General features: G+C 37.9%; 1 protein-coding gene across 1 annotated transcript in view; it reads left to right on the top strand.

Annotated features, from left to right (window-relative positions):
- FAM117B (family with sequence similarity 117 member B) overlaps window positions 1–24,346 on the top strand; it is a 73,826-nt gene that overhangs the window by 16,822 nt on the left and 32,658 nt on the right. The window contains exon 2 of the mRNA XM_070388053.1: window positions 22,541–22,692. Coding sequence (XP_070244154.1) covers window positions 22,541–22,692 — 152 coding nt within the window. The remainder of the gene's footprint in view (window positions 1–22,540; window positions 22,693–24,346) is intronic.

The raw sequence follows: 24,346 nt of genomic DNA, 5'->3' as shown, positions 1-24,346 counted from the left end.
CGCATGTGGTGTAGAGTACTATAGGTATATAATACTGTACTGTAGTGGTTTAATCGTTAAGTCGTGTCTGACTCTTTGCGACCCCATGGACTGTAGCCTGCCAGGCTCCTCTGTCCATGGGATTCTCCAGGCAAGAATACTGGAGTGGGTTGCCATTTCCTTCTCCAGGGGATATTCCCAACCTAGGAATCGAACCTGGGTATCCTACATTGCAGGCAGATTCTTTACCAACTGAGCTATGAGGGAAGCCCAATACTGTACTGTAATAGGTTTATAATATTTTTCACACAAATAATACATAAAAAACAAACACAAAATTAAAGAAGACATGTTTAATCTCACAGTACACTACCTTGAAAAGTATAGTAGTTCAGTACAAATGTTGGTTACAGGGGCTGGCATTGAGTAAACAGACAAGAAAAGTTACTGACTAGAGGAGGGAGCGGAGGTGGGAGATGGTAGAGCAACTACGTCACCATGCGTTTACGCTTGCGTCCAGACATCCTGGTCTTGAAATAAAGACACTGTACTGTTGTACTCTATACAGTGCTGTACAGTCAAGTACACAAAAGCACAGCCGGGTGTAGAGGATGCGTGCATATGACAGTGTACATGTGTGAACTACACGATGGGACATGCAAATGCACATTCACATCTTTGAGAGTTTGCAGCTTGGAGGTTCGTAGGGGACTTAACTGTATTCTTTTTAAGTGCTTGTTCCCTCTTTATATGAAATATATAATTCTGTTCATATCTGTTGAGTGAACGTTTTACTCATTGAAAGTTTAACTTTTTTAGCCCTTACTGTTTTTAAAAGATTGTCTTCATTTGGTAGTTGTGTGGAGTGTTAGGTTTATTGAGGTATAATTTACATACACTAAAATTCATCCTTTTTAAATATATACTGTCGTATGAACTTTGACAAAGAACACAGTTACATAATCTCAACCACAATCAAGGTACAGAACATTTCTATCACCCATAAAGTTTCCTCATGCTTTTTAAAGTCATTCCTGTCAGTGGTTGCTAGGCCATAGCAACTACTGATTTGTTTTTGGTTCCTGTAACTTTTACTTTTTTCAGAATATTATGTAAATGATTTGTATAGTACTTAGCCTCTTTATTCTGTCTTCATTTGCTTAGCATAATGCATTTGAGATTCATTCATGTTCATGCATATATCGGAAGTTCACTGTTTTTTATTTCTGAGTAGTATTCCATAATATAGCTGTATCCCAGTTTGTTGATTTATTTCCTAGTTGAAAGATGTTTGGGAATTTTCATTTCTGATATTGGAAATTTGTGTCTTTTCTTTTTTCCTTAGACATTTTAACTATAATTTATGATTTTTATATACCTTGTCCTAGAATCAGCTTTTAGTTTAATTTACATTGTTACATTTGTTTCATTGCCGCTCCTATCTTTATTTTTTTCTTTGTTCCACTTGCTTTGTGTTTAGTTTATTCTTTTTCTAGTTTTTCTCAGATGGAAAGTTAAATTATTGATTCGAGACCTTCTTTTCTAATAGAAAAATTTAATGTTGAATATTTTTCTTTAAGCAGTTGTTTAGCTGCATCCCACAAAATTTATTGCATTTTATTTTCATTTTAACTCATTCAAAGTATTTTCTAGTTTCTAGTTCTCTGAGGCTTCTTCTTTGATTTATGGATTACTTAGAAGGGTTTTGTTCAATTTCTAAGTATTTGAGAGTTTTCCACATAGCTCTCTTTGATTGATTTTTAATTTGATTCCATGCCAGAAAACATACTTTCTATGAGTTCATTTCTTTTAAATTTCTTAAGAATTGTTTTATGTCCCTGAACATGATCTACCTTGACGAATCTTTCATGTGCCCTTGTGTATTCTGCTGTTGTTGGATGGAGTGTTACATAAATGTCAGTTAGATAAAATTGATTGATAATGGTTTTTAGGTCTTCTCTGTTCTTTCTGATTCTGTTTTCTTTATCAATTACTGAGAGAGGAGTGTTGAATTCTCCAAATATATTAGTGGGTTTTTATTTCATTCCAGTTAGGTTTTGCTTTGTGTATTTTGAAGGTTTTTTTGTTTATTTTTGTTTTTTAATTTGCAGAACCATTTAAGAGTTGTTATGTCTTTTTGGAATTGAGCTTTTTATCATTATGCATTTTTTGGGGCTCTGGTAATTTTCTTTGTTCTGAAGTGTGCTTTGATTAGTGTTGGTATCATCTATTTTTTTTCTATCTTTTCTGTATTGTTTTATATTTCCATCCTATCTGTATTGTATTTGAAGGGCATTTCTTACAGACACCATATACCATCTTTTTGGATTACTTGAGTATTTTTTAATAATCTATTTTATTTTATATATTGGCTTTTGACTGTGTCTCTTTATATAGATTAAAAAAATTTTTTTAATATTTGTATTTATTATTTTTGACTGCACTAGGTCTCCCTTGCTGTGCTTGGGCTTCTCACTGTGCTGGCTTTTCTTTGGGAAGCACAGGCTCTAGAGCGCGAGGGCTTCAGTAGCTGTGGTGCCGCTCAGTAGCTGCGTTTCCCGGGCTCTAGAGCGCAGGCTCAGTAGTTACGGTGCACTGGCTTAGCTGCTCTTTGGCATGTGGGATCTTCGTGGATCAGGGATCGAACCCATGTCTCCTGCAGTGGCAGGCAGATTCTTTACCACTGAGTCACCAGGGAAGCCCTAAAAAAAAATTTTTTTTAATTGAAGTATAATTGATTTACAATGTTCTGTTTAATTTCTTTTTTTTTTTCTGTTTAATTTCTGTTCTTTGTATACTTTTTCGTTGTCATTGTTGGTTGCTATGGGAATTATAATATATATACCTAACTTTTCATGTAATCAGATAAAATGTAGAAATTATATAATCAATTATGTCTTTCTGTCCTCTTCCCTTTATATTAGAGTGTTCATGTATATTATATCTTTAGACATTGAAAATTCTGTACAGATCATACATATGACCATATGTATATGCCTTTACAATTTTCCCTTAAGAAATTGGGCATGACAGTAATAATTTTTACAAAGGAAAACTCTTGATGATAAAGGCCTTAATTGATAAAATTTGATGAGTCAAAAGCCGATTGCATCTTTTCTGTAAGCTTTACATTAAAGGCGATTGAAACAAAAAATTATTTTAGCAAAATAAACACGAAAATTGAAAAAAATTAGAAATAGTCTACCTATCGTCTTTAGTAAAGTAATAAAAAATTAATGGACTCATTAGAATTTGCACTGAAAGAATACTTTGTTGATAAAAGAATTAATGTTGCACATTCAAAAACACATACACGACATACTATACACACACAGCTTTGGTCAGGATGGACGGAATGAAGGCTTGAAGAGTCAGAGAAGCTTACACTGCCACATCTGTTTTTTAAAAAAATTGTATCTGAGTGTGTACATATGAACATTTATATTTTGAAAAATCTCAGACTCTACTGCCTGTTAGCTGGGCTTCCACTGATGGCATGGGGGAATGCAGCACAAATAACTTTGCACTTTCTACTTTATCCAGTTCCATTTCTTTTAATATTTTGATATAGCATGCTTCATTTCTATAATAAAAAGCTAATCAAAATTCTGTGTTAATAGCACTGACTTACAATGGAATTAACTGTTGAAAAAAGAAAGGATAAAAAACAGTAAAAGCGTTACCTCTGGGATTTGCTCTAAGGTTCTATTTGGGCTGTTTTGGTAGAGTTTTCTTTTTAACACGGTCCTAAACAAGCTGCTTCTGTGTGTGTCCTCTATTTCCATAAGAGAAGTGATATTCTGTATTGGATCCAGTTATTATGATGAAAATAATTGCATCTAGAGGGACCGTTGTGTCAGGATGCCCTCAGATGGTATTCCTTGTGTTATGTTTTAGACTAATCTCAAAGTGAACCTTAGTCTTTGGGCCCCACTGGATTATTTCAGGATGTAAGCTAAACTAAGTAAGTTGGGTTACACAGTTAAGTAGAATTCTGGGTGTGTTGATTTCTGCTAGGTTTCATTCTTTCTGAGGCCTTTGGAATAGTGGCTGGTGAGAAGATAAACGGGTATGTAGTGAAGTAAATTAAAAGACGCTTACTCCTTGAAAGGAAAGTTATGACCAACCTAGACAGCATATTAAAAAGCCGAGACAGGGAGGGAGGTGGGAGGGGAGGTTCAGGATTAGGAACACGTGTACACCCGTGGCAGATTCATGTTGATGTATGGCAAAACCAATACAATATTGTAAAGTAATTAGCCTCTAATTAAATAAATAAATTAAAAAAAATTAAAAAAATAAAAGCCGAGACATTACTTTGCCAACAAAGGTCTGTCTAGTCAAGGCTATGGTTTTTCCAGTGGTCATGTATGGATGTGAGAGTTGGACTATGAAGAAAGCTGAGCACTGAAGAATTGATGCTTTTGAACGGTGGTGTTGGAGAAGACTCTTGAGAGTGCCTTGGACTGCAAGGAGATCCAACCAGTCCATCCTAAAGGAGATCAGTCCTGGATGTTCATTGAAAGGACTGATGTTGAAGCTGAAACTCCAATACTTTGGCCACCTGATGCGAAGAGTTGACTCATTGGAAAAGACCCTGATGCTGGGAGGGATTGGGGGCAGGAGGAGAAGGGGACGACAGAGGATGAGATGGTTGGATGGCATCACCAACTCAATGGACATGGGTTTGGGTGGACTCTGGGAGTTGGTGATGGACAGGGAGGCCTGGCATGCTGCGGTTCATGGGGTCGCGAAGAGTCAGACACGACTGAGCGACTGAACTGAACTGAAACATCTGGCATGGCTAAACCACAGAAAAGTGGATAAGGCTATAGAATGATAGTGCTGTTAGAAGTGAAATCACTGTAATAGCAACATACATATGCCTGGTCAAAGCAACTAGGTCCTAAACATCAGTGGGCAGAACTGCCCTACACACACAAACGTTGGTTTATCTAGAATCTAAAAATATAGAGTACAATTTTTTAAAAAGTCTGTTTTCTGTTTCTAAGGAGAGGTTAGTAATCAGAGCAGATCAGTCGCTCAGTCGTGTCTGACTCTTTGCGACCCCATGAATCGCAGCACGCCAAGCCTCCCTGTCCATCACCAACTCCCGGAGTTCACTCAAACTCATGTCCATCAAGTCAGTGATGCCATCCAGCCATCTCATCCTCTGTCATCCCCTTCTCCTCTTGCCCCCAATCCCTCCCAGCATCAGAGTCTTTTCCAACGAGTCAACTCTTCTCATGAGGTGGCCAAAGTACTGGAGTTTCAGCTTTAGCATCATTTCTTCCAAAGAAATCCCAGGGCTGATCTCCTTCAGAATGGACTGGTTGGATCTCCTTGCAGTCCAAGGGACTCTCAAGAGTCTTCTCCAACACCACAGTTCAAAAGCGTCAATTCTTCGGTGCTCAGCCTTCTTCACAGTCCAACTCTCACATCCATACATGACCACAGGAAAAACCATAGCCTTGACCAGACAAACCTTTGTTGGCAAAGTAATGTCTCTGCTTTTGAATATGCTATCTAGGTTGGTCATAACTTTCCTTCCAAGGAGTAAGCGTCTTTTAATTTCATGGCTGCAGTCACCATTTGTAGTGATTTTGGAGCCCAGAAAAATAAAGTGTGACACTGTTTCCACTGTTTCCCCATCTATTTCCCATGAAGTGATGGGACCGGATGCCATGATCTTCGTTTTCTGAATGTTGAGCTTTAAGCCAACTTTTTCACTCTCTACTTTCACTTTCATCAAGAGGCTTTTGAGTTCCTCTTCACTTTCTGCCATAAGTGTGGTGTCATCTGCATATCTGAGGTTATTGATATTTCTCCCGGCAACCTTGATTCCAGCTTGTGTTTCTTCCAGCCCAGTATTTCTCATGATGTACTCTGCATATAAGTTAAATAAACAGGGTGACAATATACAGCCTTGACGTACTCCTTTTCCTATTTGGAACCAGTCTGTTGTTCCATGTCCAGTTCTAACTGTTGCTTCCTGACCTGCATACAGATTTCTCAAGAGGCAGATCAGGTGGTCTGGTATTCCCATCTCTTTCAGAATTTTCCACAGTTTGTTGTGATCCACACAGTCAAAGGCTTTGGCACAGTCAATAAAGCAGAAATAGATGTTTTTCTGGAACTCTCTTGCTTTTTCCATGATCCAGCGGATGTTGGCAATTTGATCTCTGGTTCCTCTGCCTTTTGTAAAACCAGCTTGAACATCAGGAAGTTCACGGTTCGCATATTGCTGAAGCCTGGCTTGGAGAATTTTGAGCATTACTTTACTAGCGTGTGAGATGAGTGCAATTGTGTAGTAGTTTGAGCATTCTTTGGCATTGCCTTTCTTTGGGATTGGAACGAAAACTGACCTTTTCCAGTCCTGTGGCCACTGCTGAGTTTTTGGAAATTTGCTGGCATATTGAGTGTATCACTTTCACAGCATCATCTTTCAGGATTTGGAATAACTCAACTGGAATTCCATCACCTCCACTAGCTTTGTCCGTAATGATGCTTTCTAAGGCCCACTTGACTTCACATTCCAGGATGTCTGGCTCTAGGTTAGTGATCACACCATCGTGATCATCTGGGTCGTGAAGATCTTTTTTGTACAGTTCTTCTGTGTGTTCTTGCCGTCTCTTCTTAATATCTTCTGTTTCTGTTAGGTCCATACCATTTCTGTCCTTTATTGAGCCCATCTTTGCATGAAATGTTCCTTTGGTATCTCTGACAGAATGATCTCTGTTTGTTTCCAAGGGAAACCATTCAATATCACAGTAATCCAAGTCTACGCCCCAACCAGTAACACTGAAGAAGCTGAAATTGAATGGTTCTCTGAAGACCTACAAGACCTTTTAGAACTAACACCCAAAAAAGATGTCCTTTTCATTATAGGTGACTGGAATGCAAAAGTAGGAAGTCAAGAAACACCTGGAGTAACAGGCAAATTTGGCCTTGGAATACGGAATGAAGCAGGGCAAAGAGTAATAGAGTTTTGCCAAGAAAATGCACTGGTCATAACAAACACCCGCTTCCAACAACATAAGAGAAGACTCTGTACATGGACATCACCAGATGGTCAACACCGAAATCAGACTGATTATATTCTTTGCAGCCAAAGATGGAGAAGCTCTATACAGTCAGCAAAAACAAGACCGGGAGCTGACTGTGGCTCAGACCATGAACTCCTTATTGCCAAATTCAGACTTAAGTTTAAGAAAGTAGGGAAAACCACTAGACCATTCAGGTATGACCTAAATCAAATCCCTTATGATTATACAGTGGAAGTGAGAAATAGATTTAAGGGCCTAGATCTGATAGATAGAGTGCCTGATGAACTATAGAATGAGGTTCGTGACTTTGTACAGGAGACAGGGATCAAGACCATCCCCATGGAAAAGAAATGCAAAAATGCAAAATGGCTGTCTGAGGAGGCCTTACAAATAGCTGTGAAAAGAAGAGAAGTGAAAAGCAGAGGAGAAAAGGAAGGATATAAACATCTGAATGCAGAGTTCCAAAGAATAGCAAGAAGAGATAAGAAAGCCTTCTTCAGTGATCAATGCAAAGAAATAGAGGAAAACAACAGAATGGGAAAGACTAGAGATTAGTAATAGGATAGTGAATAAATAGACTGATAAATCAATGGATGGGAGGGGTCCAGGAAAATTGGTAGAAGAGGTTAGAAAACAGGGCATTTTAAGTAGAAATATTAATCTCAGCTCTTGATTTCGTAAATACAAATATTATGCTGTGATGTTAGAAATTTTCAAAACAAATATAGTTTAAAAAATAAAGTGATTCTAGGAGAAAAAAATTTTAGTTTCTAAAAAATAGATACTCTTCTGTATCAGTCATGTAATGTCAGTATAGACGGGTCTGCTTACTTGCCAACAGGCTTGTCAATCACACATAGTGTGGAATCCGAGTTTTTAATTTTTGGAAACCTGATTTTATTGTCAGAAGTACAGCAAGAAATATCAGCTTTTCAAAATAAATTATATAGGGAGGATAAAGTTTGCTTATTTTTGAGGGGCAGCAAACTAGAAGACATTTCCCCCTGAAATTCTCCAGACTATTTTTTGAAAATTACTTTGTTAACTGAGACAAGCTTAAATTATAAAACCTATCCTTAGAGATATTTTGGCCAAGCAGGAACATAACTAAGGGAAGTGTTCCTCACATTGTTTCAAGTGGAATTTTGAGACATGTCATTGTGAAAGTATTTCCTTAGATCATCCTTTAGAGGAGTATTGCTTTTTTTTTTTCTTTGAAATCCTTATTTTTGAGTTTTTTATTGGGTCAAAAATGAAGGAATATTAAAGCACCAATTTGATTTATGCCATTTTTCCTTTGTTTGCTTGAGGTAGTTTTTTCTAGCCTCTTGGTTGTAAATGACAAACCAACTTAAATTAAGTAGAATGACAGTAGATTTGGTGAAATTCTGAACAACTAAGAGCTTGGATAGATCTGTCCACAAGGATCAAATGCTTTCAGGATACTTTCTGAAAATCCTTTAATTTTTCATCTTTGTCTATCTCTTAGCTTCATTCTGTCCTGTTGACTCAAATCAGTAGTCCTTTATTGAATATGTAGTATGTGCTAGACATGATTTTAGTTGGTGGAGAAGCAAGTGATAACATAAGACAAACTAAGTCTGTGTCCTCAAGAAGCACTCTTTCTAGTGCAGGGACTTGGTCTGCATAGCAGGGGACAAGGCCAGAGACCATTATGGACTTGATTTTCATCTGTAAGACCCATGAGGCAAGAGAGCGTCTTCCCCACCTACTCTCCTAGAAAAATTCCAGGGAAGGACTGTGGTAGGTTGTGATCCCATTCTGCAATCAGTAACTGCACCCAGAAGGGTAAAATATTGTTACTAAGCCTGGGTCATTTAAACTCAATATTCAAGGACCAGACTCTGTTACCACAAGGAGGAAAGGCAAAGATACTAGCCAGGCAAACATAGTAGCTCTTCTTGGCATTTGCATTATGAAGTTTGATTTCTTGTATTTGTGCTTCAGATAAATGTATCACATATGCCAAAGCTTTACTGATTTTGAAGACTTTAAAAAAATGTTAGTCTTTCTCCTCATTTCTAAATCTAAATTGTGAACTTCAGTTTGATATGCGAAGAGCCAGATAAATAATTTAATATGTTGCTTCCCACATAATTCGCCACATTGATAGGAAAGTTGTTGTCTTGTAGATTATAAAGACATGGTTTTGAAAGCTAATGTTGCATGGTGTTTTAGTTTGGTTTCTCCAAAACATGGACTTGTTTGGTTGATTCCAGGAAGAGATGTTAAGGAAGTAATGAAGAGATGGGGAAAGGACAAAAGCCAATATGAATGTGTTAATAAGTAGTATACCACAGTGGAAAACAGGAGCTCAGGCCTACTAAGCACCTCTGATTGATCATGTGGAACATACCTCAGAATTGTCTCAATGAGGAGATAAGGAAGCTGGGGTATTTATTCATCACCTTTTGTCCCTCAGTGGTTGGAGGTTTAAGGGATGTTGACTTCCAGCCACTTCCTGTTTGGCCTGCTGCCTGTTGAGTGTGTTCCTTCAGTTTGCAGAAAGCTCTGAGGCACAGAGGGACAGATGCTTGAGAATTGTTCAGAGAACTATCCATAGAAACTGCAGGTGCTCTCCATAGTGGCTATGAATGGATATGGGTAGGGCTTTGATAGTTTCTTTCCTTTATTGAGCCCATCTTTGCATGAAATGTTCCCTTGGTATCTCTAATTTTCTTGAAGAGATCTCTAGTCTTTCCCATTCTGTTGTTTTCCTCTTATTTCTTTGCACTGATTGCTGAGGAAGGCTTTCTTATCTCTCCTTGCTATTCTTTGGAACTCTACATTCAGATGCTTATATCTTTCCTTTTCTCCTTTGCTTTTTGCTTCTCTTCTTTTCACAGCTATTTGTAAGGTGTCCTCAGACAGCCATTTTGCATTTTTGCATTTCTTTTCCATGGGGATATTCTTGATCCCTGTCTACTGTACAGTGTCACGAACCTCCACCATAGTTCATCAGGCAATCTATTTCTCACTTCCACTGTATAATCATAAGGGATTTGATTTAGGTCATACCTGAATGGTCTAGTGGTTTTCCCCACTTTCTTCAATTTACCTGAATTTGGCAATAATGAGTTCATGATCTGAGCCACAGTCAGCTCCCAGTCTTGTTTTTGCTGTCTGTATAGAGCTTCTCCATCTTTGGCTGCAAAGAATATAATCAGTCTGATTTCGGTGTTGACCATCTGGTGATGTCCATGTGTAGAGTCTTCTATTGTGTTGTTGGAAGAAATGGTATGGATCTAACAGAAGCAGAAGATATTAAAAAGAGGTGGCAAGAATACATAGAACTAAAAAGAAAAAAGAAGAGAATACATAGAACTGTACAAAAAAGAGCTTCATGACCAAGATAATCACGATGGTGTGATCACTCAACTAGAGCCAGACATCCTGGAATGTGAAGTCAAGTGGGCCTTAGAAAGCATCACTATGAACAAAGCTAGTGAAGGTGATGGCATTCCAGTTGAGCTATTTCAAATCCTGAAAGATGATGCTGTGAAAGTGCTGCACTCAACATGCCAGCAAATCTGGAAAACTCAGAGTGGCCACAGGACTGGAAAAGGTCAGTTTTCATCCCAATCCCAAAAAAGGCAATGCCAAAGAATGCTCAAACTACCGCACAGTTGCACTCATTTCACACGCTAGTAAAGTAATGCTCAAAATTCTCCAAGCCAGGCTTCAGCAATACATGAACTGCGAACTTCCAGATGTTCAAGCTGGTTTTAGAAAAGGCAGAGGAACCAGAGATCAAATTGCCAGCATCCGCTGGATCATGGAAGAAGCAAGAGAGTTCCAGAAAAACATCTATTTCTGCTTTATTGACTGTGCAAAGCCTTTGACTGTGTGGATCACAATAAACTGTGGAAAATTCTGAAAGAGATGGGAATACCAGACCACCTGACCTGCCTCTTGAGAAACCTGTATGCAGGTCAGGAAGCAACAGTTAGAACCGGACATGGAATAACAGACTGGTTCCACATAGGAAAAGGAGTACGTCAAGGCTGTATATTGTCACCCTGTTTATTTAACTTATATGCAGAGTACATCATGAGAAATGCTGGGCTGGAAGAAGCACAAGCTGGAATCAAGGTTGCCGGGAGAAATATCAATAACCTCAGATATGCAGATGACACCACACTTATGGCAGAAAGTGAAGAGGAACTCAAAAGCCTCTTGATGAAAGTGAAAGAGGAGAATGAAAAAGTTGGCTTAAAGCTCAACATTCAGAAAACTAAGATCATAGCATCTGGTCCCATCACTTCATGGGAAATAGGTGGGGAGACAGTGGAAACAGCCTCAGACTTTATTTTTCTGGGTTCCATAATCACTGCAGATGGTGATTGCAGCCATCAAATTAAAAGACGTTTACTCCTTAGCAGGAAAGTTATGACCAACCTAGATAGCATATTCAAAAGCAGAGATACTGCTTTGTCAACAAAGGTTCGTCTAGTCAAGGCTGTGGTTTTTCCTGTGGTCATGTATGGATGTGAGAGTTGGACTATGAAGAAAGCTGAGTGCCGAAGAATTGATGCTTTTAAACTGTGGTGTTGGAGAAGACTCTTGAGAGTCCCTTGGACTGCAAGGAGATCCAACCAGTCCATCCTAAAGGAGATCAGTCCTGGGTGTTCACTGGAAGGACTGATGCTAAAGCTGAAACTCCAGTACTTTGGCCACCTCATGTGAAGAGTTGACTCATTGGAAAAGACCTTGATGCTGGGAGGGACTGGGGGCAGGAGGAGAAGGGGATGACAGAGGATGAAATGGCTGGATGGCATCACTGACTCGATGGACGTGAGTTTGAGTGAACTCCGGGAGTTGGTGATGGACAGGGAGGCCTGGCGTGCTGCGATTCATGGGGTCGCAAAGAGTCGGACACGACTGAGCGACTGAACTGAACTTGATAGTTTCAGCTGTAAATGGTGAAAGATATCCTCAAGTATATCCTCAAGTAGGTGGGTTATTCCTTTGATTTTTCACCAAGATTCTTGTGTAGTGCTAGAACAACATAAGTACCTATACTTACCTCCCACCCCAGTTCAGCTCATTTTCTCTACATTATGATTGTTGATACTGTCGGATGAAATATACCGCAGAAATTTCAGCCACTCAACAAAGGTTTACTGTGGCTAGTGTACATTTGGTGGCTTTCTGGAAGAGCTTTCCTCCAAACAATGGATGACTCAGAGCTCCAAGCTGAAATTCCACTGTCCTAGAGTACTCCCTGTCAACCAGGTGGACAGGAGAAAATGTGGAGAGGGGACATGTCACTTCAATCATATGTGTGGCCAGAACCAGTTACAGGGCTCCAGCCTAATTAGAAGGAAGGCACTGTCTCTGACCCATTTTGCAATGAAGAATTTTCACTCAGCTGTCAAGATTTCATGAATTTTAATGGTGGTCTCCAAGATCCATAAGTCACAATTCTTCTTCCTTAATAGTATTCATATATTGCACATACACAAGTAATTAGTTTCCTTTATTGATGGTTACATCATAAATGGTAAAAATAAAGAGCAGTTATTTACTTTTCACAAAACTGAAAATTCTTGCTTTGTCATTAATTTGGCACCCGGCAAAGAATTGCAGCAGAATTTCTTAGTTTCCTCTTTAAAGTTTGGCACCACTTTTCAAAAGGATTGTTTCAGTGGCTAATTTATTCTACATGAACAAATGGTAGCAGAGTGTAGGATGGGATGGTGGGAGGAGAAGCCAAAGCTGATTGATGTAATTGTCAAAGCAGGAAGTGATGAAACCTGAAATTAGGACAGATGGTAAAGAATCTGCCTGTAATGCCGGAGACCCAGGTTTGATCCCTGGGTTGGGAAGATCCCCTGGAGAAGGAGATGGCAATCCACTCCAGTATTCTTGCCTGGGAAATCCCTTGGACAGAGGAACCTGGGGGGCTACAGTCCATGGGGTCACAAAGAGTTGGACACAACTGAGTGAGTGACACTGATGGATATGGAAAGGAAGGAATGATAAGGAAGTATTGTCTTGGTGAATCTTACAGTTTTTGTTCGGGATAGTTTACAGGAGGGGAAAAGGTAAAGTGATTTTGGAAGGCCAATAGTGCTTCTCCCACAGAGCTTTTTCCCAAGCTGCTCTTCTCTCCAGCTGGGCCACCCCTCCTATACTCTTTCCTCTCTTCTGTGTCTGTTCAAAGGCCTTCCTAAGTTCTGTCTAAAATGGCAACCTCACACAGCTCGCTCCTCTGCTGCTTTGCCCTACTTTCTCCCTGTTATTAGCACCTACCATATTGGTTTTATGAACAACTTCCCCTATTAGAATACAGGTTTTGCAACTGCAGGCATCTTTTCTCTCGTTCATTCCTGTATCTTTAATAGGTACGCAATAAATGTTTATTGAATGAAAGCCATGGAAGGTAGGCCACTCAGGAGATGAATAGACGTGGTAGGTTTAAAATTGCTTTGTAACTCACCTCTTTAGACATATATGGCAGGCAGTTCTAAAGTGTACTTCTTAAGGGATAGAGAATTGAAGCTAGTGGTGTAGACGTTAACAAGTACAACATGACGCATGTACTGATTGATATTAAAATTCCAAGTACCTCCTGAAATAGGAAATTTAAATTCCCTTTTGTTTTTTGTATTTTATTTATTGTTGCTCTTTGAAGACTTGTATTAACAAGTTTTTATTGGTTGTAAAAGGATCTGTTTATTTTAGTTTTTTAAAAGAATTATTTGCAAGAAAAGTGTTAAGACTGCAGTGGAAGCCCAGAAAGGAGCTGTGGCATGCTGTGAACTAAGATAGCATGAACTTTGGTTACAGCTGGCTGATGCTGAGAATGCTCGAGGGCTAAGTCCTTGCTTCACTGTTCAGTATTTCCTCTTACTGTTTGTTTAGACTTGAATTTAGTGTAAAAAAATTGCTAGCGCCTGCTTTAGAGTGATGAATTAAAGGCCAATTATTCCTTCTACTCCATTTCTTTTTAAAAACTTTATTGAAATGTAGTTGCTTTACAATATTTATTAATTCTGCTGTATAGCAAAGTGATTCAGTTATACATTTATATATTCTTTTTTATATGTTCTCCCCTTCTCCTCCATTTCTTAAAGCTTTTACTTTATACTCCTTTACCAGGAACCTTCTTTAAAGGGTCATGTGTGACTTCTCACATCCTATTTATGCCTCAGACTGTACAGTATAACCTCTGCCTGTTGACTTCATTGACGTATCTCTTGAAAGGGAGGGAGTACAGTGTTCTCTACATGCCAGGTGCTTTATGTATTTTTTTCTGTTTAATCCTCACAGCAATCCAGAGACAACCTTTCCCCCAAACGTCTCTTTGCAGGAAACGTTCTTGTTTCCCAAGATCCCATTCAGTACCTGCTTCTCTTAGGCTTCATCCGTTGTGTATGCGTCAGTGGCTTTAACCTGTATAGGCAGATTACTTCTAAGTTTCTCCTTCTGACACAGAACTCTAGACAAACTCACCAAAGTGTAAAACTGACTTAAGTCTCAATTTAATATCCTACACCTGTATCAAACCCAGAGTTTGAAACTGAATTATAGACAAGTTGCCTAAGCCTGCAACTTGGGGAAATCGCCATCATGCTAGATGCTATTTACGAGATTTGCACTCTGTACAGAAATATTCTCTTTTAATCCTCACAACAACCCAGTTTGTTTTACAGAAGCACTAAGAGAGATTTAGAACAGTTAAGGAGCTTAACCAGTCGGCAGTACAACAGATGGAGTTGGGTTTGAACAGAATATGTGTAGTTGCAAACTCCATACTCTATCCGTTCTGTGGCACTTCTGGTCCCCCTCCCTTCAACATGAACACAGCACACTTACACGCCCCTCTGAGCACCCACTACTGCTGACCTTTTGAAGTGCTATGAAATATTTCATGTTTCTTGATTCTGTTTGCCTTGCTTACTTGGATTATTGCAATAGCCACTTAATAAATCTTTCTGACTCAGTTTCTTTTACATCCATACTGCTGTCAAAAAATTTCTTCTAAAATGCAAATCTGATTATGTCATTTCCCTTACTGCTTTTGGGATAAAATACTTGGCACGGTATTCAAGACCTTCTTTGCTCGTGGTCATGTTGTGTGCACGGTCCTTTTGTTTCAGCCATTATAAGGTACATTTACGTCCTAGAGCTATATTTTAGGATTACGTTTTGTTCTTCGGGCATGCCCTTTAGTTGTTTCATCACTGTCAAATTCCCATTTTTAAGAGTTGCATCAAGTGGCAGCTTTTTCACAAGACCTCTGCACTTTCAGCATTTCCTCTCCCTTTGAGTATCCTCATTTGTGATCACTAGGACCGTGGTCCTTATAGGTATGACCTCTTACAGGTGGGGAAAGGAAAGATGCAAATGATGATGGAGAAATTTAAATTTGGACTATGAGGAAGCTGTAGTTGAGAGCTCAGAAGGAGATGAGAGAGATGTTGAAACTTGAGAAAGGGGCATCCTTGTTATGTTGAGGCAGAAAATTTAGCCACACTATTGAGATTAGTAGGATAGAAAGTAGGAACTATGCCTAAAAAACAGGATGATCTAGCTAAGGAGATTTCTAAGCAGAGTGTAAAGGTGCCAAGAAGTTTCTTCTTGCTGCGTATAGCAAAATGTGTGAGGTGCCCTGTGACCTCTTAACACTGTGGACTTATCACTCGTCTCATTTTTCTGTGTGTGTGTGTGTGTGTGTGTGTTTTCTTAATGGAAGTAATAGTTAATTTACGATGTTGTATTAGTTTCTGGTATACAGCAAAGTGATTCAGTTATACATACATCTCTGTATATGTGTATATATATTCTTTTCATATTTTTCCCCATTATGGTTTATTGTAGGTTAGTGAATATATAGCAGGACTTTGTTTCAATCCCAGTCTCCCAGTTTACCTGTCCCTTACCCCCTCTCCCCTTTGATAACTGAAAGGTTTTTTCTGTGTCTGTGGGTCTGTTTCTGTTTTGTAAATGAGTTCATTTGTGTCACATTTTAGATTTCATACATAAGTGATAAGGTAAGTCACTTCAGTCGTGTCTGACTCTGTGTGACCCCACAGACGGCAGCCCACCAGGCTCCCCCATCCCTGGGATTCTCCAGGCAAGAACACGGGAGTGGGTTGCCATTTCCTTCTCCAATGCATGAAAGTGAAAAGTGAAAGTGAAGTCGCTCAGTTGTGTCTGACTCTTAGCGACCCCATGGACTGCAGCCTACCAGGCTCCTCTGTCCATGGGATTTTCCAGGCAAGAGTACTGGAGTGGGGTGCCATTGTCTTTCTCTTTGTGACTTCACTTAGTATAATAATCTCTAGGTTCATCCATATTGCTGCAAATGGTATTATTTCATTCTACTTTATGGGTGTATATAGGTACACACTGTATATATGTATACAGTGTATATATGGACCACACCTTCTTTATCCATTCCTCTGTTGATGAATATTTAGGTTGTTTCCATGTCCTGGCTATTGTACATTAGATTTTTACATTTCTAGAATAGACTTTTTTTTTGATAACCAGTTTGGTTAATTTGATTATTTAGTTCTTATTAGGGTTAATCATTAATTTGGTACTGCTGTGCCTGCATCAGTTCTTGATGTTATCTGTTAATGTTTCATTGAAAACTTAATCAAAAAATTAACTGAAACCTGGAGTAACTGAAGAAAGTATGAAGTAGAAATAAATTATGGAAGCATATACTTTTCCCCTAAATTTCCCTTAACAGATTATAAATAAAGTTCTCATGTTTATCATTTTAAAACATAATTTTTAATAATTTTACTATTCCATTATATTTTTCATCAGTTTCCTTAACCTCCACTATTGGCTATATTATTTATGGTTTTTACTATTGTAAATGTTATGAATGTCTCTGAATTTAAAACCCTTTCCACATTAAAAAATATTTAATTTATTGGCTGCATCTAGTCTTATTTGCGGTATGCAGGATCTTCGCTGTGGTGTGTGGTCTTCTCTTGAGTTGTGGTGCGAGGGCTCCAGAGCGTGTGGGCCCCAGAGTCTGCGGTCCACAGACTGTCTAGTGGAAGTGCCTGCGCTCAGTAGTTGCAGCACACAGGCTTAGCTGCGCTGAGCTGGGTGGGATCTGAGCTCCCTGACCAGGAATCGAACCCACATCCCCCGTACTGGAAAGCAGAAGCTCAACCATTGGACCACCAGGGAAGTTCCCCTTTTCTACATTTGATTATTCTATTTACATGTCTAGATAGAGAGTCATTGAATCAAAGTTTATGAATTTTTAAAATACAGGTAGTAAGTTCACATGTAAATTTTAAAACGTATAATTAGAAATACAGTGAAATAACTCCCTTGCCACCTCTCTTGTCTGCCCACCATCCAGTTCCCCTTTGTGGAGGCAGCCATTGTCATCAATTTTTTATATTTCTTTCCAGAGACATTTTAAGTATGTGTATGTCTGTGTGTGTGTAGGAGGTGGGAGCTTAGACAGTGGATAAATAGACATACACTGTTGTAGGCATTTAATCATACTACATGTACTATTTATGGAGTAGGAAATGGCAACCCACTTCAGTATTCTTGCCTGGAAAATCCTATGGACAGAGGAGCCTGACAGGATACAGTCCATGGAGTCATAAAGAGCTGGACATGATTAAGCGAGCACATGTGTACTATTTAAGACAAAATCAACTACATGTAACTTTACTAGAATATAATAAAAGAAGAGGAAGGTAAAGTGAAATTGAAGGAATTTCTTTTGATTTAACTATTTCTTGGGGATTCCCTGATGGTCCCATGGTTGGGACTCTGCTTTCACTGCCTAGGGCCTGTGTTCAATCCCTGATAAGAGAACTAAGATCTCTCCTGCAAGCCACACAGCACAGCCAGAAAAAAACACAAAAGCATTCTTCATCAGAAGAAAATAAAATACTTACAATACTAGTAACGTACGAGAAATATAAATTAGCAGTGAAATTAAAATTTTTAGAACTCAATAACAATTGAAATGCAAATAAAATGATATTTTTAATCTTTGGGAAAATTGAGAAAAATTAATGAATATACTTAAGGATGTGGTAAATGAGTGTTGTTGTAAGGGCAAAATTCTTTCTAGTGGCAGGTAATTTGGCAATATTTAAAATTTTAATATGTGTTTACCGTTGGAGATACAAAATTTGATGTCTAGAAATTTTTCATAAAGAGATAAATAAGCATAAAATGATATATATCTGCCGCTGAAAATGTCCATCACTATAAGATTAAGTTATGATGTATCCAGTCAATTGGATACTGTACAGCTGTTAATATTAAAAATGGTGATGAAAGGAGGAGGGGACATGTATACCTATGGCTGATTCATGTTGATGTGTGACAGAAACCAACACAATATTGTAAATCAATTATCCTTCAATTAAAAATAAACTTTAAAAAATGGTGATATAGATTCATATTTATTACAGTGGAAATAGGTCCTTGACATGCCCTTCTTCTTTCTCAGCAATAAGTAATAGTGTGCCTAATGGGACCTCATTTATATAAAATTGTACATGTGTGTAAATGTAGACAGATTTCTGGAAATAAATACTGATTAAAATGATTATCTCTGAGTGGTGGCCTTTTGGGATTTTGTGGGTTTTTTTTTTTTTTTAGTACTGTTTGGTTTCTTTATATTTAATCTTTATCATTTTTATACCTGAAGAAAGAAGAGTATTTTTCCCCTTTCTGAACAAATAAATATGTCTAATTTATCCCTTCTGCTTGTTAATTGACTTTGTGGATAACAAAAAATACAGCTTTTAAACTAATACCTGATAAATTCTAGAAATACCTAACTCTACCAGTGTCTGTAGAAACATTCTAATGTGATATCTGGAGCCATGGTTTGGGATGCTGTACCACTGCCATTGAAACTACCCAAGCACTGGTGCTGGTAGTTGGGGAGTTCTGAACTCCAGACCCCAGGGCATTTACTGAAGTTTTCATTGCCACACCCTGCTGTAAGTGCTTTAAGACTTGATTTTTAAAGAACAGAGTCAAGTTTGAACCTTTGTTTCTGTTGCTTTGATTTACTTTTTCTCAGCTTTGTTTATAAATAACAAAGAAATTGTTAGATATATAAAGCATAGCTCATAATGATGTAATATATGTATACATTGTGAAAGATTCCTCCCATTTGGTTCATTAAAGCATCCATCACTTCACATATTTATCTTTTTTTCATTTATGTGAGAGAAAACATTAAGTTCTACTCTTTCAGTGAATTTCACTTGTACAATATAGTGTTACCAATTGTAGTCACCATGTTATATATTACCACCTCAGACCTTATTCATTCATTTATAGCTGAAAACTTATGCTCTTTCATCAGCCTTTCCCTGCTTCTCCCATACCTCTGGCCGTCACTTTTCCTACTATCTGTTTCCATGAGTTTGACTTTTTAAAAAAGATTGTACATGTAAAGTGATACTGTGCAGTATTAGTTTTTGTTGATTTACTTTGGATTAACAAAGTATCTGAATTTATTGCACACACCTGTTCTTGTTGATAAATGATAGAAATATTAGAAATCATTCTCTTTTCTGCATATATGTCAGGTATTGTTTAAATCATTGGGTTGAGGGAAAGTAAAATTCCTGCCCTCCAAAATCTCACTCTGCTAGAGCACTGGTACAGTCAGGATAGCGTATCGGTGAACGATGCTAAGGCAGTACACAGGAGGGCTTTTGACCTAGATGCTGATGTATCGTTTTTTTTGGGTTTGGATGACTATTCAAGGAAGATTTTTTTTTCAGAGGAAACATTTGAACTGAATTTTGAACTGAAGTTTCAAAGATTAAATGTAAATTAGCCAAACCCAGGAAAGGGATATGAGGGTAATGTAGGGTAGAGACAAATTCTTAGAGGCAGACAGGGCATGGCACATGTTGGGAACTGTAAGGCCTTCAGTATGGTTGGGATTACAGGCAGTCCAGGCAAGAAAAAGGGAGGCTGGAGAAGCCAGATCATGAAGGGTCTTGTCAGCTGTCAGCGAGTTTCTTTCTCTGGACTTCCATGTAAATACAGCCTTTGTTCACATAGACGGGAATTCTTTGAGTCATCTTTGACTCTTAAGTCTTCCTCCCTTCCCTTAAACTTCCTCATAATTAGGCACCAAATCTTGTCAATTTTGGGAACTTGGATTGAAATAGAATAATGACAAGCTAGATGTAGACTCTGTGTTCTTTATGGCAGGCTGTAACTTAGTCTTTTTAATTTCTAGGGCTTAGCACTGGCTCCCAGACCCTTAGTAAATATTTACATGAAGGGAGTTCAAAAGAAAATGTTTAGTGTTTTTACGTGTGACCATGTATAACTTTTCTATTCTCCATTTTGTTATGGAAAATCTAATAGTCTTAGAAAGTCTAGTTGAAAAGTCAGTGCTTGGATAATTTAAAATCTTGATGATGAAATCAGACCTATTTGATTAGTGCACTGAACAGTGATGGAAGCAATGTTGTAGTTAAGGAAGAAAAGGGCCAGCTTTTAACAATTGGATTTTAATGAATATACCCCAGTTTACATAGTCTGTGTCCCTTTTTTGTGGACAAGAACAATATTTTTGTGACTTTCCCAATAGAGATTCATTTTTTAGTTAAAGGAAAAATGATGTACATGTATATTTATTGCTTTTCACTTGTTACAGGTAGTTACATGAGTACATGCTTCCTTGAACTTATGGATATGTACTGTATTTATTTTGTGTTTATAAAAGGAAGACACTGCAGAGATATGGTTAGCATTTGCAACATTTAGGCATTGTTTTAGTGAAATAATTGTACCATTTTGAAAACAAATTATGTATCTGAGGCATATCTTGTGAGGCAACTTTTTTTTTTTTTTTGTGAGGCAACTTTTATGATTATCAACAACACAGCTGCTAAAACTATTATCTTGGTGGAATTGAATCTCTTGTTATTTGGGTCACATAACCAGCAACTGAACTTTTATACTTGTAACTATATAAGACCCTTGTCAAGAAATAATGTGATATGATTAGAAGAGAGGCATCTTAAAATGTTTTCATATATGGCCTTAAGAAAAACAAGGTATTTGTTATATAGAGAGAGCTAGAATGGTAGCACTATAATATAATCTACTCATGCCTATATTCAAGTTTCATATTTTTAAATCCTTTAATTTTTAAATTTTTGTAATATAATTAGCTAAGCCTATTACTTTCCCCCTTCAAAAAAAAAAAGGAAATAGAGTATTTTTTCTGTATCACTTCTAACTTCCCATTACCTCTAGTTTCTTTTCTTTTCTTTTTTTTTATAGTTTTTATTTTTGGCTTATATCTAAATACATATCCTGTATCTTGAAATGGAAAATATATTTGCATATATGTCTTCAAGTATAGCTCCTATAGGCTGGTTAGTTTGGTTTCTTGAAGTCTATTTAGTATAACAAAACTCAGTAAGACATGTGCCTGACTGAGCTGATTAAAGTAGAATTTTACCTGTAACTTTATCTTATCTGCCTTATTTCCTTTTGAGTGAGTATAGGTGGTATAATAATAAGTGATATTTACCTATTACACCTACTTAATCTTAAACCCAAGGTGAGCATTTTGAAAATGGGTAGATAAGGATGGTGGCCTTTCTTATTATGCCTTTTTATCTCTCAGGACACGGTAAGCTCGTAAATCCTCTCATGGATAATATTGATACATTTGTCTTATTTTCTGTTTTTTTGTAGAGATTAATTGTAGTTGTAAGAAATAATACAGAGATCTTTTGTACGTTTAGCCTATTTTCCCCAGTGATAACATTTTTGTAGGATTACATAGGATTTTGACATTGTACAGACCACTGCCGTTACTCAGATTTCTTCAGTTTTTACTTGTACTTGTGTGTATGTGTTTTAAATTCTATACTGCTTAATCTCCTTTTTATGTTTGTACATCCCCACTACAGTCAAGATGCTGAATAGTCTCCTGTCACCAAAGGGTCCTGCACGTTGCCCTTTTGTAACACCTGCTTCTCTCTCGCCACTTCACCTTCCCTCTTCCTATCTACTAGTGGACCCCTGGCAACCATTAATCTTTCTTCCATTTCTAACATTTTGTCATGTCAAAAATGTACAAATGAAGTTATAAGTAGCCATTAGAGAGTGACTGTTTTTACTTAATATACCTGGAAATGAAATGAAGTTGCTTCAGTCGTGATCAACTCTGCAACCCTGTGGACTATAGCCTGGCAGGCTCTTCTGTCCATGGGATTTTCCAGGCAAGAATACTGGAGTGGGTTGCCATTTCCTTCTCCAAGGGATTTTCTTGACCCAGGGATTGAACTTGGGTCTCCCGCATTGCAGGCAGACTCTTTATCTTCTGAGCCACCAGGGAATCCCTTAATGTGAGAGCCATCCAAGTTTGTGTGAATCAATAGCTTATTCCTCTTTGTCACTCACTTTTTATATTTAAGTTAGAGAAACTCTACCTAGTTTCTGCTTTGTTTCCTTCCTAAGCTATTTTAAAATAAATGTATCTGTCTTAAATCTAGGGGACAAAACGAGACCGCCTTCCTCCAGCCCCTCTAGCATCATCCGCCGTACCTCCTCCCTGGATACACTCGCTGCTCCGTACCTCGCAGGGCACTGGCCTCGTGATGGTCATGGGCAAGCTGCTCCTTGCATGAGGGACAAGGCCACACAGGTAGGTTTATTACAGTTCTTATCTTGAAGTGTTTCACTCTGAAACCATTTCTCATAATATTGTTTATTCTACTCTGCTCTCAAATTCTTAAAACTAGTGTGTATTAGCATTATCTGGGAAGCTTATCAAAAATGCAGATCCCCAGGCTTGACCTTGAATGTTCTCCAGTAGGTTTTGATTGAGTCTTAAGAATGTGCATTTTAAACAGTTCTCAAAGGAATTCTGATACATGCAGTAATTTATGGACATGTTTTCTCTCACTTTTTTACAGTTTAGAACATCACAGTAAATTTAATTTATGGAAATTGGACTTAAAAATTTGTTACAGTAAAGGTTACTTTTTCATCCAACCTTATATTTTTGTGCCAAAAATCTTCATGTTTTGGGGAATGGATATTATTTTATGTTGCTGATAGAGTCTATAAATGTAGATATCCTGACAAAGGGAGTCTGGAAGCAAAGTTTTGTACTTTTAGATTTATGAAAAGTTTTAATTAAAGGGATCTTAAAGGATCATTTGATCTAACTCCTAGTTTTACGAGTGAGGAAACTAAGGTCCAAGATCATAAAGCCAGTTGTTGACTGTGTCTTAGTTGGGTGTAGTTTCTGTCACAGCAACTTAACTACAGTTATAACTTAATTAAATCTTTGTATAATCATTTAATGTTTCTCATAATCATTAGATGGCAAGCCCATGAAGGCAGGAACTGTGTCTGGCTTGCCCATTTTTATATTTTCATCCCCTATCTATACTTGATGGAATAAGCACTCCAGGAATATTTGCAACGGATTGAATGAGCAGAACAGTTAAAGCTTTATGGCTAGTGAAGAATGAAAATCATTTTAAAGAGTTAAAAGATCTTTGATACTGATTGTTGAAAATCAGCTAAGGTACATCTTGATTTAGACTTTAAATTTACGTCACTTGATGGTTGCTTGATCTCAGCACTTTATGAGAGAGCGTCCTTTTACAGGACCAAGTAAATATACTTTGCAGTGGTTTTTAGATTTACATATTGGCTTCCAGAATTCCATTAGTTTGTTTTCTGTTTTTTTGTTCTGATACTCTTAAAACTGAGCCCCACTGTTAGGGTAGATACTTAGGATTCGAAATTACCTTGAGGGTTATACTCCAGTTGCAACTGCAGAAATGAAAATGCAGAGTCTACTCTGCGTTGAGTCTTGTACTCATCAAAAGTAATGAGTCTTTTAATGAACTGTGACTCTTTAAGCCAAAGAGTTCTGTGGTGGTTGGTGGTTTAGTGGTTTAGTCGCTAAGTCGTGTCCAACTCACTGCGACCCCATGGACTATAGCCAGGCTCCTCTGTCCATGGGATTCTCCAGGCAAGAATACTGGAGTGGATTGCTATTTCCTTCTCCAGGAGATCTTCTCAACCCAGGAATCGAAACCGGGTCTCCTGAATTGCAGGCAGATTCTTTACCAATTGAGCTATGAGCGAAGCCCTCTGCATTTATTCTAAATCTGTAACTTTACTGAGATTAGGGCATGGTCGTATAGAAAATGAGTAAAAATTCTTTTCCCATTTAGGTTATTACAGAATATTGAGCAGCATTTCCTATCCTATACAGTAGAATTTGAAAAATAGAAACCCATATATGTATAACTGAATCACTTTGCTGTATACCTGAAACT

This window comes from Bos mutus, chromosome 2, assembly GCF_027580195.1.
Source record: "Bos mutus isolate GX-2022 chromosome 2, NWIPB_WYAK_1.1, whole genome shotgun sequence".
NCBI classification, from domain to species: domain Eukaryota; kingdom Metazoa; phylum Chordata; class Mammalia; order Artiodactyla; family Bovidae; genus Bos; species Bos mutus.
This window is presented reverse-complemented; position numbering and strand designations above follow the sequence as displayed.